Source organism: Quercus lobata, chromosome 3 (genome assembly GCF_001633185.2).
Source record: "Quercus lobata isolate SW786 chromosome 3, ValleyOak3.0 Primary Assembly, whole genome shotgun sequence".
NCBI lineage: Eukaryota > Viridiplantae > Streptophyta > Magnoliopsida > Fagales > Fagaceae > Quercus > Quercus lobata.
In genome coordinates this window covers 32302935-32319220 of record NC_044906.1, presented here as the reverse complement: position 1 = coordinate 32319220, position 16286 = coordinate 32302935, and the positions used below count along the sequence as shown (strand labels likewise).

Here is a 16286-nt window from a genome sequence, read left to right as displayed (position 1 = left end):
TGGTGGCAGTGGCAAATCGGACCTTGTGGTGGAAGATCTACCATGGCGAGCAAGCCCTTGTTCATTTAGGCTATGCTTTCTGTTTTATAGTTGCTGGATTTGTAGCGAAATTTTGGGAATATTTTGTTTAGGCTTTATGTTTTATTTTTTGGGTTATTTGATGAGTTTCCAAAGATATTTTTAGAGATTAGTCTAGGATTTTTCTCTGGTTTTTTCAATGGGTTTTTTTGTGGCTTTTCTATAGATTTTTCATGAGTATTTTTTGCTGGAAATTTAAGTGTTTCTCTATGGAGAGGTAGAGACGTGAGAGGGGAAATCTTAAGGACTGAGAATTTTTTTTTTCCCTTTTTTCAGTGGAGTTATTGGGGATGTTTTTGCTAGTTTTGGTGATGTTTGGTTGGATGTTTTTGCTGGTAATTTGTGTTTGGTTCTAAGTATAAGAAAATGCAAGAAAAGTTTATGTTAGTATCATGTTCTTGTCGGTAAATTTATTTTTTCTGGGTTTGTGCTATTGTGACTGAATTTTTTGGGTTTGTGTTCTTTCTTGTTCATGTTTAAGATGAAACTAGCTTTGAATTCATGTGTATTTTGGGTTCTAATTTTGTTTTTTTTTTTTTTCATTTTTCATTTTGTTAAAATTGATAAATTAATTTTTTAAAATCATGGTAATGTGTCTTTTTTTAATTATTATTTTATGTTGACGTGACATTTTTAATATTATTTTATTGGCCATGTCAGCATTTAATGTGCCAACAGTGAACTTCGTTTGCCATATCAGCAATTTCTGTTAAGTGAGTAACGGTAAGAACCAAAATAGAACGCATTAATTGATTTAGGGACTAAAAGTAGTGAAATGAAAATATAGGGACCAAAATGAAAAAAATGCAAAATATAAGGACTAAAAATGTATTTACGCCTTTATTATTTTATTAAAATTACTTTATTCTTTTTGAACTTTTATTTTTATTTATTATGTCCTATTGTTTCCAAAAGAGCCTTATGTATTATTTTATGTCTTTTTTTTAATCTTTTTATAATTAGTATGTGTTTGGATTGCACTGAAAACATATAACGTCTGCATCTACCTTTTTTTGTGTGGGTCCCATGCACTGTTCATGGGACCCACAAGTACAAATTTCAACAAATTTTTCTTTAAAATTGAGTCCCACAGTACTATTCATACATTTAAAAATTATTTTGTTAGAGTATTTTCAGTTTTCAATTTTCATTAATAAGCAGTATTCAAACAAACCTTTAGATGATCAAAATCGTATGGAATATTTAATACAGTGCAGCACTCTTTATTTGTTTTAGTCTATACTCTGTATTGTCAGGTTTAGGATCCAACTTACTTAAATTATTTGTACTTTTTTGTTTTCAAAATCTTAAACTAAGACTATTTCAATACTTTCTCCCAAAAGTAAATAAATAAAAGACACTTTCAGAATAGGTCTAGATTAAAAATCCTGCCCTTTGGATCCAAATGTGAGGGAAGTGTCGTTATAAGAGTAATTATCTTGAATAATTAAATTCATCCTTTTCGAATATCCTAAAATTTCTGGACTTTTCTAAAGAAAATATATTTTGGAACAACCAATACAGTATGTCCATTTGTCAATTTCTATTTCCTTTTTAATTCAATCTTTGTTCATTAAAATGATTTCATGTAGGGGTGTTCATTAAACCACAAAAACCACACCAAAATTGCCCACAAAATAGTATAACTGTACTGTACAACAAGTAACAGTGCATTGCAGCGCACCGCACAGCATAGTGCAATGCAATTTGCAGTTTTTAATAAGAAAACAGCACAAACCGCACCGCACTGCATTCTCTCTATATATTAATATATTTATTTATTTTTAATATTAAATATATCATTAATAGTTTAATAACCCTAGTTTTCAAAAAAAAAAAAAGTTTAATAACCTTAGTGAGTGTTGACTAAAAAAGTTAGCCCAAAATAAAGAAAAACTAGCTCAATAGTTTAAAACTTGGCCCAAAATAAAATAAAAAATTAGTTTTGGATTGGGTAAGAAAAACCCAAAATTTGAAAAATATATCAACTTCAAACCGTTCAAATCGTATTTTATATATCGCACTGCACATGTGACCGCAGAAATGAGGTGTAATGCGGTTATGGTTTTGGCTAAATTCTAAACCGCACCGCACCATACATGTGACTGCAAAAATAAGGTACGGTACTATTATAGTTTTAGTTAAACCACATCGCAAAGTATGGTGCTAAAAATGACCCAAAACCGTACCATACTGCACCGCGAACACCCCTAATTCCATGTAAACCTTACTTTTAAAAATAAGTCAAATAATAAAATCAAAGAAAAATCACTTTATATTCATTAAGAAATTACAAATTATAGGCTCTAACTTTGACAGATTTTTAGTTCAATATTTAAAATTTCATTTATTTTTTTAATTTTTAACTTTCATACATTTTCAATCTAGTCCTTCTATTCAATCCGCAACATTAAATCTATTAAAACAATGTGTTTTTAGGAAGTGAAAAATACAAGTAGTAACAATGGGAAAATTATTAGATACTCCCGGAGTACCATAAATGCGTACTCCCTCCTTTCACATGAATGGTGGGTCCTACCATGAATTTAATTAGTGGGATCCACCATTCATGTGAGAGGAGGGAATACGCATTTATAGTACTCCGGGAGTATACAATAATTTCTCGTAACAATGAGATTAGATGGAACGAGACACGAGATGAAATGACTAAATTGGAAGTACATTAAAGTTAACTTAAATAGGAAAATAAAATAAAATTTAAAGAAGTGAATTGAAACTTGGGGTTTTTGGAAAAATAAAATTTAAAAGAGTGAAGTGAAAACTATGAAATTTTATTGTGTATTGTTTTGCATTGTAATTGTGTTTCCAAGACACAATTTTTCAAGGTTAATTAAAGTCATGTTTTGGAAATGCGATTTATAAGCAAACACTAGTCTTGTGAGCTCTTGTTACATCAATACAATTTTAGATAAAATTATATTTTCAAAACACAATTTTATAAAAAGGTTATTCTCTAAAATATATATTTCCATGGCGTCACTTTTAATAATTAAAAAAAAAATTAAAACTTTTTCAAAGTTAGAAAGTATAATTTATAATTGAAGTTAAGAAAAACTCAATTTCTTTTTTAATTATAACATATTGGGGGAAAAATAAATTGTTTATGGCATTGCTCCTTGTGTTTAATACACACATTTGCTTATGGAATGACCGTTAGGAAGTGTGGCGGTTTTTATTTTTTTGTTTTTTTGCTGAATTAGGAAGTGTGGCAGTTAGTAATAGTAGATGATGAATAAGGTGGGCAATGCTATGGTGCTTTGCTTTGGGAAAGTTAACGGGGCTACACTGGCCACGTGGAGCACGTGCTGATGATATCCATATAGGTGTTACTCTGTGGAGTGACAATGTGACATATATTTAATTATTCATGGTTTGTGTGTATAATATAAATGGGTCAGATTGGATTGGTCAAATCAACTAATTAAAAGGTTTTGTCAAAAAAAAAAAAAAAATACAATAATGTTTTAATTATTATCAATTTTATTAATCTATTGATACAATAATTATTATCATAGCAACTTACAAATTTTTATAATAAATTTAACATTAAAATTTTTTTAACATAATTGTTTGTTGCTCCAAACCAATCTTGAGCACAGTCCATATCATTTTCGAATCCAAGAGATGAGTGGTTACGCGTTGTAGAACTATTTAATTATTCTGACAAACTGACTAATCCACCCAACATTGGATTTGATCTCTGGCCAAAAGAAGAAAAAAAAAAAAAAAAAAAAACTAAGATTATTCAAAGTTTCCCAAACCCAAATTTCAATTTTATGTGAGACAGTGCCTAACTATAGGCAATAGCCTAGAAATATGTAAATCATAGGGACTAGGAATAGGATTCAGATGGTGCATATTTTAAGAGAAAACTTCAAATTTAATAAATAATCCATTATTTTAGCTAACATATATAATTACACCCTCTCATGTGGGTTATTGGAAATGGCATGCATGTTATTGGCAACATTCCTGCCAGTAGAGGATATATTTTATAATCGGCATATGCTATATAGCGTTATCCAATTTTAGAATAGGGATTAGGGTTTTCTGTTTTTTAATTCCGGCGAACTGTGTTTGATTTTTATTTATTTATTTATTTATAACTTTGAAGCTCAAATTCTTTATTTGATTAATTTTATTCTCATATAAACCGCGTAATTCCAAAACGGTGCACCAATATCAAAAATATTTCGTAATTTAAGACATTATTAGAGAGTGCATGGCATAATATGATATGGAAGGATTAATGATCACATTAAGGCTGCGTTTGTATTAGCATAAAAATGTATTTCTCAAAAATATTCTTTTTCATTTTCGAGTGTTTGGCCCAATTGAAAATATTGATTAAACCAAAAATGATTATCAAGTTAACAAAAAAAAGAAAGCTTTCACAAGGGCGTAAATTGTTTTATGCCTCTTAGGAAGCATAAAACAATTTATACCTCACCTAAGGCAGCCCCTCCTTCAATCAAATTACACAAACCAAAGGTAGAAACCCTTGCTCCACCACCCTACTGTCAAGTGTCAACATCATTACTCTTTGTCATCATCGAGTTTAGCAAACCAACGGTCAAACCCATAATTGAAAAGTCAATTCCAATTATTTTAAATTTGTTAAGTTTCTTATTGTTGAATAATGTGAAATGAATTCAAATTTCATGTATACTAAAAAACTAATTAATGTCTTATTCTATTGATAAAAGATAATCATTTTGAAGTGGGTGTCATAAATTCTAATCAATTGTCACTTTATATATATATATATATATATATATAAAGTGAAAGTTGAATAAATTAGGAAATCACAATTCTTGTTCACATGTTGTATTTGGGTGCTACCCAAGTGATTTGTGTGTGAAAACATAAACATAAATTTATTAAGTCAAATCAAAGTTGTGTTCTAGATTACCAGAATTAAATATACATAGAAGTTAAAATCCACAATTATTTAGTCCAAATACGTTAGCATAAATAGCATGTGTTACAACTTGTTTTTATTTTTTATTTTTCTTCTTGATTGATCAAAACATTCGAAAAGCCCTCTATAGGCTATAATTTTATTTATATTGATTTAGTGGCCAATACGGTATAGTTTTGAACAATTTGGTCAAAGCACTCAAAACCAATTACCCAAGCACTTTGTATTCAATAAATAGTTCATTACAAAGATGATATATATACTTTATTTAATAAATAGATCGCGTTAGATAACTAAATGTAAATATAAATATTGAATACTGAATATTATTATCAAAATAAACACTTACAAAAAATAGTGATAGAAATAAGTATTTCCAAGCATGGAAGAATGAAGAATACAAGAGTAGATAGCAGAGGAAGTAAGAGAGAATATGAAAGCTAAAATTTAAGTTCTAGTTACAAATGAAAAGAAGCGGGCCTTTTATAGGCAGAAACATGCAGTATTTGAGTAGCAGGAATCACATATAAATAGTGAACAATAAATTTGACTTTTTTATTATTCATTTCATTAAGATAGATCTTCCGAAAGTAGGGTGAATACTATAGATGAATAGTGTCATGTCAGATGACAACAGTAATGACTTCAACAATTTTGTCAATATATATATATAAAAACTATATAAATCATATAAATAAGAGAGTTTACTAATTAAGCTAACTTGGAACCCACAACCTAATATCATATATTATAACTATATAAATCACATAAATATGCAAACAAGAATCAAGAACAAATTGTCTCGATAATAATATCAACAATGATCTTTATGTCAATTACATTTTTTTTTTTTTTTAATACTAGACACATTTAAGATTTGAATTCCTCATCCTCTACCTAAAATGTATATTAGCTTAAACTCAATTGACACCTTCTCCTCCACGATAATAGAATCAACTATGGAAGGTGGGGTTAGTGAGCTTAAGGCCACAGAACATATGTTTAACTTATCAATAATATATATATATATCAATGTCCTCTTAAACCACTAGCATTCTTCCATCAAATATTAAAGGGGTATATTTTATTGTGTCAATGCCAATGATAATGGTATTACTATTTGTAGTATTTAAAAATGATTGAACTTGATCCAAACACGAATCACGATTATCAAAAGTATGGTATGGTTGGGAATTGGGATTAATGCCTTTTCAAATCCTCAAAAGCACAAAATTGGTTCTGAAGACACCTAAAGGAGTGCTTGCAGTGTCTTATCCCCCTCATGTCTAGACCCTTCAAAACATTAATTTTTCAGCTGTTAAATACTACTAGTAATTTCACATCCAAAAAACAAAAAAAAAGACCTAACCTACTAGTTTGGTGTTAGGTCAGAGTTGTGCTTTTGAATTATGTTCAACATTGTCTCACCATAACATTGAATTATCTTCTCTTATACTATAAATTACCATATTATTAATTAACAATTATGAGGATGGTAAGGCCTTAAGGATTCATGTATGTGGACCTCTAGGAGTAAGTAATATGTGTGTGTATATACAGGGCCGGCTCAATGAATTTGGGCCCTAGGCGAAAGCTTCAAATGAGGTTTTTTATTATATTTAATTATAAATTCATATATTTTTTTCAATTAAAATTTATTTTTCTTGCTTTTTGAGAGGCAAAATTACTAATTAAATTTTTGCATTTAAGTTCCGCTAACATTTCATTTTCAATTGGTAATATGGCTAATCCACTTAATCTTTCTTGTAACATAGTTGATCTTAAATAGGATTTTATTAATTTTAATTTTGAAAAACTTATTTCTACAGAAGCAACTGTAACATGTATAGTTAGTAATATTCTGAAAGCAATATATGCATTTGGAAAAGATTCTAACCTTTTTATATAATTTAGTACATTAATTAGAGAGTTTTCATTTATTTGCAAAACTTTTTTTAAAACTTTTAGTTTTGAAAATAAATCTAAACCATCAAATATCGGAATAAGTTTCATGTGTGAAAAACATTCAAGATTAAGGCAATTTTTTTCAAACTATACAATTTTTTGATGGGATATTATATAATATTATATAATATATTATTACTATTTGGGGCCTCTTTATCAGTGGGGGCCTTAGGCCACTGCCTAAGTGGCCTATAGCTTCAGCCAGCCCTGTGTATATATATATATACACACACGGGATTTGCTCCCTCATACTGCTTTTGGTTACGCTTTCCGGCTACAATTTAAAAATAAAAAAATAAAAAAATTCTTTTTGAGTTGATTCCATCCATCTTTTTAGCATTTCAAAGCCAAAGCCATTCGATTAAAAGAATGATAATAGACTGAAGTGAAAGGTTGAGGAGGAAGGGGAAAAAATAGGGTGTGTGTGTGGGGCCCGGGGGGGTGGGGAGGGGGGGGTGTTGTTGTGACACTTTTTATACATTACAATTTTAGTAACAAAGTAAACCTTGAATTTTAAAAAATAGCACATGAAACTTTATGTTTTAAAATTAGTCAATTAAACTATGAGATTTCAAAAAGAAACATAATAAATCTCACCAATTTTTATTTTTGGGGTTTAATATAGATTCAACTAATTTGATTTTATTTTTTTGCATTATAAATTGCAAAACACGAAAATTTAATTTGTTATTTTCAAAACAATAGAATTTACTTTGTTACATTCCTAAATTATTGGGTTTACAAAAAGGTTTTCAAAAAAGAAAATAGAGGGTTGGACTTCCATTCCCATTTGTGCAGCATTCAGTAAAGTCAAAGTGGGCTTTGAAAAAAAGGGGGCGAGGGACTGATAAGCCCAAAATAGGTGTACCTACCTAGATCAACCAAGTAGGTTGGCCAACACCTACAATACTTAAACCACATAGGTCAGTCAACACCCACTCCACTTGGTCACGTAGGTTTGCCAACACCAATGCTTGGGCAATGTACCTAACATAATCAAAGATCCATAGATCCCTTCATTTTGGTTAGATCATCTTTAAAAAATAAAGTATCCCTTCATTTTGTTAAGGAGTCCGATAGTCAAGTCAGAAAAACAGATGAGAATATGGTTATTGAAACTAATAGTGCATTGGGCTTCTTGATAGAAAATTGCCCCAAAACCAGGCAATAGCTTCGCTAGTTGGTCATCCTTTATAAGTCGATTGAGAGGATGTGTCAAAGTGGTAGTCTAAGGTCTTCTTTTTTAGTAGGTGACCAGTTCCATTGTGTCCCCAAATTTCACCCACATACACAAATCTAGATCTATTATGGGTAAAAAAGAGCTTAAATATAAGATAGCATATAGCTAATAAATTATTTATCTTAGACTAACGACAAAATAGCCATCCACCCAATATGCAATTAGGCCATGAGAAATGGAGGCAGGAAAATATTGAAACAAAATGCACAAGCATGTGATTCTCAGAGGATATAACCTCTCATGGATGGTGCATACTATAAACAGCATTAGCTGATTGAGTTCCGGAATACATAGATATTATACATCTATCTACGGGAAAAACAGTGCTTTCGAAGCCCAAATGTAATCCTCAATCTGGAAGTTGCTCGTAGTCCCCATTTTCTGGAGATTGGTGTGCTCCACGACCTGTTCTTCCTGCAAGAGAAAAGCAACAATTTTCAGTGTCTGTATCTGTATCTATCTGTGTCTAGACGAAATTGATACCTGTCAATTCATAACCAGCAGCAGGACCACCCCTCCAATCTGTGGGCCGTGAAGTTGTCACATGCATGGGCCGAGGCTGAATCATGAAATGACTTCCAGATGAGTCAACAGCTGAGTGGAACCCTATACTTGATACTGATGCCCCACCAACTGGTGATGCCATTCTACTGGCAGAAGCATCAACTTTCATACCCGCATTGACATCCTTCTTGGTGTCGAGCATAAATGTACCAACAATAACCTGTGGATGCAATTAACTAGTCAGTCAAAGAACTGATTATCAACAAACAGAAATTTTTTTTTGAGAAACAAACACACACACACACACACACAAGGGAGAGGGAAAGGAGTTCTAACACAAAGGCACACCACAACTCCACTCAAAAGCCATGGTAACAAACAGAAATAATTGCTATGAACTTGGGCAAAAAAAAGAGGAATCGTTTAATGCATGATGACATGACAATAACTATTTCAAAAACTTGGCAACATTCAAAGCACCGAGATTAAATGAAAGGCGCAATCAGCTACCCCACCCCCTCTTGTGTGCACATGCTCAGACACAAAAATGGCTAAATCTTAGCTAATAGTTGTGCCTTACGTTAGAACGTTTTTTCATTCAAATAACAATTTGCTACAGTACCTGTACTGGGCCTGCAGCTTTTAGTGGTCCACCAACACCTCCTCCAATAATTTGGCCATCTGTACTAGATAGACAAATGCTGAGCCCGCCGGCTCTCCCTCCAAGCTCGGTACGTACGTAAGATCCAGACACTGAAATAATCTCGAACCGACCCTAATATTGGGGTATTCAGGAGAGTTATACTTTGACAGAGCAGTAAAACAAGTTGTAATCTAAGAAACAACACTTCAATTTATCAGATTCTCCAGCAGGCAGCAGTAATGGATTAACCAGATGAATGAGCAACCTTTTAAGAAACTAGTATTTGACAAGAATATCACCATCTGAGACATTCTGGCACACAATAAATATCCATTTCAATTTTTTGGTGGTTAGACTTAGAACCAGCTGTTCTAGCCAACCGGAATCAAATGACTAGATTGGAAAATTTAAGAGTAGAAGAAGGCAGTCGCGACGAATTTTCATACAGTATCAATCCATATTACTGGATCAGCACTATTAGACCAACATTAGAATTAGTGGCCAAATATTTCATCTTCCCAAATATCACCTAATGTCACTTTAGGATCTTCATAGAGCTGATTTTTTTTTCAATTTAATTGATCAATTAATTCTACACAACCATTGTGAGTTCACATGCAATAAAAATGCTAAGTATGTTACATCAGAAAGGAATCGATCCTGTTTTGTTTCATGTAGAATTGAAAAAGACAAGTTGGTAAAGTAATATGGAAACATCACCAAAATATCAACAAGAACCCTAATGATTTTAGTCAAAACAATTTTGGATCAAAATACCTTAATCAAAAACTGTAAGAATAAATTGTATATTTCAAACCCTCTTCAAAACAAAATGCCTTATTCCAAACCCTAATGCTTTTAGCATGGCTTCGCCTTATTCTAAACAAGCACTAAAATTTTATAAGGTTAAGCCTCATTCGAAGTCCCGTGTGAGTTAGAGCTAAATAAAATCTTTCTACAGGGATGTCCAAAGTACAGATGGCCTACACTTGAGCATCACATTCATCACTACTCTGAAATTATATTTTCATAATATCATAACATATTAATATTTCACCCCTAATAATTTACATTATATGAGGGTAATCTTGAATAACATCGTATTCTTAAAGGCAAACATCTTTGTAACATAGAATTGGTATTCAACATTATTTCACCAATCAATAAATTGTTCAATTCATGTCAATGACCTTTGGTTCAGACAGCACCTCACTTAAAATGTATAAAAAAAAAACATGTTCAATTCATTTTTAAGCCCTTTTGTTTTTGTTTAAAACCGGATTTAAAAGAGAGAGAGAGAGAGAGAAGATACATGTAATAGATTACATGCACATAGATACTTCCTACTAAGCTAAAACTCACTTAACACCAAAGGGCTTACCGTTGAAAACTGGACCACATAAGGTCAATCAGGAAAATTTAGGCATAACTATATGCATGCACATGTCAATAAAAGATGTTTCCTCTCAACTTTTTCCTTTATTCATTTTCATAAGAACGTGCTATTATTACTATTATTTTCCTTTCCCATTTTTCTGCCTGAATAATACAAAAACCCTCAACCCACAATTCTCCACAATGAATTGAACCCAAAACCTTACCTTTGAAAGGAGAACTATTCTTGGGCTACAAGGCCATTGCTATAATATTCAACTAGCCTACAACATACACTGTGTGGGCACCACCTTTTTATTTTCCTTTAATGGCAAGAATAGGACCATAGTTATTTGACTTTCACTGTAATTATCTTCTGGTACCTTCTACACTATGAAGGACCCAACCTTGAGTTTTGTCAAAGATTATGTTTCGTGTGCATGTGCGAGTGTGCGTGTGCACTCATGGAATTTTTTATTCCTATTTGGGTACTTTCCATATGCACCTATGTTTTCAATTAAGTTCAATCGCATCAAACAGTAAAAGAAAACTAACAAGTTGTCATAGAAAATTGTTTTACCTCATAAGTAATATTGCCTCCAGAAGTTGCTGGCTGTCGCAGAGAAGCATTAGAGATTGAACCAGATGCTGACAAAATACATATTTCACGCTTACTTTGTTGCATGAACATCATAATCTTCTGTCCCACATCCTAGCAAATGCATCAATATATTGTGTTAGGGGCAAACAGCCAAAAACTGAAACATATCATCCAAATTAACTATTATTTATAAAATATCAGTATCCAACAAGCAAGGCAAGGATAATTATCAAAGACAGATATAAATCTGATACTGAGACGCAACCATGAAATATTTCCAAAAAAAAAAAAAAGGCAGGGGGTGGGGGAAACCAAGCATGTTAGGTCATTCTGTGCAAGGACAAAGTCCACCAAAAAAAAAACTCCATCCTAGATGAACAAGTGACAATATTAAGATAAAGATGTATCAAATATTTTCACCGACAAAATAAAACTCAAGAGGAGCTGCTACCATGTGTATTCAACTAGATCTGGTTTCAGCCCTTTTCATAAAGCAAAAGAATGCATCTTTTACTTTTGATTGGCTCATTCATGACAGTTGCATCCCTCCCTCCCACCTCCAGTATTCAATTATCCTATGGAAAGCAAGGCCAGTAGGTCCCACATTACACATGGTCCAATCAAAAGTAAAAGAATGGTTATTATAAAGGACCAAAGCCGTGCCCTATTCAAATGAATTTGAGATAAGTTTAGAAATAAGAAAACAATTCTTCCATGGATAGTTCAAATCAGCTGCTTTTCCATACAAAGAAGACAGATCAACAAATGGGGTGAAGGCAAATCAACGATCAGATTGCAATTATAAAAAATATGAAACCCCTTCAAGAATGAAAGACATTTTGATACACTAACACATTGACTGTTAGCATCCAAGAACCATCTATAAAATTCCATAAAATTTAATATCAACTTGAACGAATTTCACCAACCACTAATCTCCTTAGAGAAGGTTAAGGTGATCGCTTCCCTTTTTTTAACTTCTTCTGTCAGATTAAGTCAAAACATGCATAATAGTTAATGTAAAATTTGCTGCAAAAAAAATTTTGTCAAGACAATATTTTATTTCTCTCTCCCATCTTACTTTGATAATTTTTACACAACTTATTATAGTACTCAGCTCCCAAAATTAGTATATCAAAACTAAATGAAAATTTGTATTTAATTTAGTCTCACTTCAACATACAGTTTGAATCCTTGGTTGTTGTGAATATCAATCATTGTGCATCTGATGCAATCAAAGATATCCATTCCTGTCTATCACATTAATAATTGATTTCTTTTCCTGTTAAATTATTATTTGTCTTTACAAATCTGGAGGCAAATGCTACAAAGAGGAGCCAAATTAACCAAGACCAACTAACAGGAAAAGTAAAACACCGTGGAATACTGCACGTACTTATTTCCAATCCCAATTAAAAAAAAAAAAAAAAGATGACTTCCAATTGAAAAATACCTGGGAACCCAACAACATTTTCAGTTTACCTTCAGAATAATAACCATTCAGACTTTAAAGAAAATTCTCATACAAAATTGAATCCAAAGCTACATTAAGTATAATTTAAGCAATAACAGGTATCTATAACATTTTTATCAATAGTTATAGTTGGGGGGGGGGGGGGGATACCAGGAGGTGCCAGTTGAGCTACAGGGCTCTTGGCAATAGGTATATATAACAAATAAAACATCAGTTACAGAACCAGAGAGGAAATGCTAACAAGTATCCAGAAATCTCCAAAAATTAATGATAACACATAAACACTAACAAGACAGTACTTCTTTACACTGTCTAGTAACTAACAAAAGGTTTGAACCAAAGATATCAGAATCACATTTGGGTAAACTGGTAGTCTTAGAAGCAAGAGTTAAGTAGCCGTATGGCCCACTTTAGAGTTTTAGACATAAATTCCACCTTTACATTTTTATTTTTATTTTTTTCATAAGTAATATAAATTTTATTCAAACTAGGAAAATAAATTTCAACCTTACATAAAACACTAACTAAAGAAGGAAAAAAAAAAATCAGATTTTACATAAAACTTGGTATCATTGCATGGAGTTAGTGAAAGGCATTCATGTGTCGATTTAATAGATCCCCTTTCATATAGATTATAAATCTGTTTTTTGTATTATTCTTCACAAGAGTTTTGTGCATACACAAAATCCCTTTTTATCATCAATAAAAGTGCTATTTGTGAAAAAAGGGGAAAAAAAAAAATTCAAAAGACTGACTTGCTCCAACAACTAAAAAGGGAAAATCATTAAAAACATCTAACAGAATGTAGAATAAGAAGTCATAAACCAAACGTTAAAAAATAATAATAATTTAACGTGATATAAAACCCCTAACATCTTCCTGAGTCTGGCTTGACCATCTTCCACATACAAAATTTGCACCATAATTTGGATTCATCAAAACAATGCATACTTTCCTAAAGCATTCCTCACCTCTCCTGAGAGAGATTTGAAACTTCACCAGCAGTTTAAAGTACCAGAAGATATATCTAATCACTCTAGTAAATAACAAGTCGGAGATGACTCAACTGCTAAAAAAAGGGTCATACCCAATGCACAAAGCTTCCACTTTTGGGGGATCTAGGAGAGGTCATGATAAGCAACCTTACCCCAATTTATTGGAGAGGCTGATTCCCGGAATCAAACCCACAACCTGTCGCTTTTGGTGGAAGGCACTTGCCATCACACCAAAGCTCAACCTCTAGATGACACAACTGCTACTTGCAAAAAAAAATATATTGTTCACTTTTATTAGTAGAGAAGAAATCAGGTACTCCTAACAAATTACAACAGAAAGTTAAAAATCCAAGGAAATAGAAATATGGATTCTCCCACCCATGGTCAATCAGAATTAAGCTCTACATGCTGGTTGTTCCTCTCCACATGAGACAAACCGGCACCACATTCCAAACAGAACTACACTTCTGTTGTCCAAATATTACTCTTTTTTTCCCGGTAAGTAATGTCCAAACATTCCATTACAGCAGAAAAGCTACATCAACCACCTCCCTAAGCATAACCCAATTAAAACCAAAGAAAATAAAAACTAAGGACCGCAGCTATCTCACCAAAAGAAAACGCAATCTACTACTAGCCTACACAAACAACATTAATTTTACTAGAATGACTTTTTATTAGATTATCCCATAATAATTGCATGTCAAACTGCTGTACAAGCAACTTTCTTGGAACTTTTTTTTCACCAAAAACACTTCTTTGTATATGGATATCATTTGATCCTCATTGCACCCCATAAAAACAGATATGTCAATCTAACATTTTGGTTTAAACTAAACATATTGTCATTACCCACCCCTGCACACATCAACTGATTCTAGGTCCCAATCCTTGAAACGAAACACTAACATAGGGTTGAAAGACTGAAAATGCTCCTCAAGCAAATACTCTTAGACGCAATGGAGGCATTCTTGTCTTCAGCAATGAAAAAAAAAATCAGGAAATATATCTGTGCATGTATGAAGGCCGCATCCCCACACCCCACATCAATTAAGATTGGACTCTCCTACCATCCCTATATCAAACTTAGAAAAACAGAGAAATCCCATGTGCTTATGATGCCATTCACAAAATAAGAAGCAGAACATAATGTTAGCAGTATTAAACAAATAACTTGATTATTTATTTATTTATTTTGATAAATAACTTGATTAAATTATCAACTCTAGCCTACTGAAGTCTTCGACGATAAAATAAAATAAAATAGAATCAAATAATCTCCCTGGTGAGGTTTCCAACTATTAAATGGAGTAGAAATTGGGGTTGCCATATTGAGTTTCCCATTAACCAGGATCAAGAAAGAAACATAGTTCCCACCCATTTCACCCAAAACCCACTCTACAGAACAGATAGACTGCACATGTTTTTTACTTCAGGATAACAAATACTAGGATAAGAAAATTAATAAGGAAAAAAAAAAAAAAAAGGGCACAGCCCTAGTGCATGGGAAGTATATACAAGACAAACCCCTTCCTGAGATTATTTGAATATTATAAGCATGTGCAAATATACATACATGCATGTGTATGTGATCACGAGCAATACCAAAAAAAAATATATATATCTACCTCACCAGCAGCTACAGAAATAACATGTGGTGTAAATCCTTGCCCTGCATTGCCTGTATCAACCAGTTGGAAGTAGGAGCACCACATAAGTTTTGTAAAGTATACTTAATGCTCACTAATCAATGAAAAACAAATAAATAAATGCCAAATGTTCTTATCCCAAAAAAAAAAAAAAATGCCAAATGTTACCCAGCGAACATCCAACTAAAAAAGAATAAGTTTATATCAATTTTTGTTCGTGTTTCAATATTGCAAAATAAATGAATGCAGTAAGCATTTACTAATCACAATAGCTACACAACTTCTTCACAGAAGATAATACCCAACCAATTAAAGGTAATACTAATGTATATCACAATCTTATTAGATGCCAATTCAGGGATCACCTATTTGCACATTGACGAACAAGAATTATGGCTTACTAGTAGTGGTAGAAATCATGGCCATAAGTGTGATGTAAGTAACCACTAAAAACATCAGGTTCTAGAGCTGTAAACAACTAAATAATAGCCAATTGGAAAACCACAAAATGTATGTGTAACATAATGAAACAATTAGGCCTTCCACTGCATTAAGTTATCAACAAATTCTCATACACATGCATGCCACTGAGCCACTCCAAATGATGGGGAATTAATCATGCTACTTAGCCACTATATTATGTTCACAATTTGAGCCACACAATTATCGTACAAACTTTTGCTAGTTATTTTAGCCCATCTTATTGTCTCAACCACATACACCTTCAAGAATAAAAGTGTTAAGGTCAATCAGCACTTCTTCTCACAAATGAATTATTTGTTTTGTTACTTTATCATAAAACTTCCCTTTTTTTTTCTTTT

The 16286-nt window shown here is 32.2% G+C and overlaps 1 protein-coding gene across 2 annotated transcripts; it reads right to left on the bottom strand.

The window, feature by feature from the left end:
• Positions 1 to 8290: 8290 nt before the first annotated feature.
• Positions 8291 to 15600, bottom strand: LOC115981694 (AT-hook motif nuclear-localized protein 14-like). Of its 2 annotated transcripts, none has more exons than XM_031104006.1 (5): positions 15445 to 15600; positions 11327 to 11458; positions 9352 to 9504; positions 8709 to 8949; positions 8291 to 8639 (listed from the first exon to the last, which is right to left on the bottom strand). In XM_031104006.1, the coding sequence occupies exons 1-5, from the start codon at positions 15529 to 15531 to the stop codon at positions 8575 to 8577; spliced, it is 678 nt and encodes a 225-aa protein (XP_030959866.1). In that variant the 5' UTR covers positions 15532 to 15600; the 3' UTR covers positions 8291 to 8574. The 2 variants fall into 2 exon arrangements, with proteins under 2 accessions (XP_030959866.1, XP_030959867.1); XM_031104007.1 differs by lacking the exon at positions 15445 to 15600 and adding an exon at positions 11799 to 11822.
• Positions 15601 to 16286: the final 686 nt, after the last annotated feature.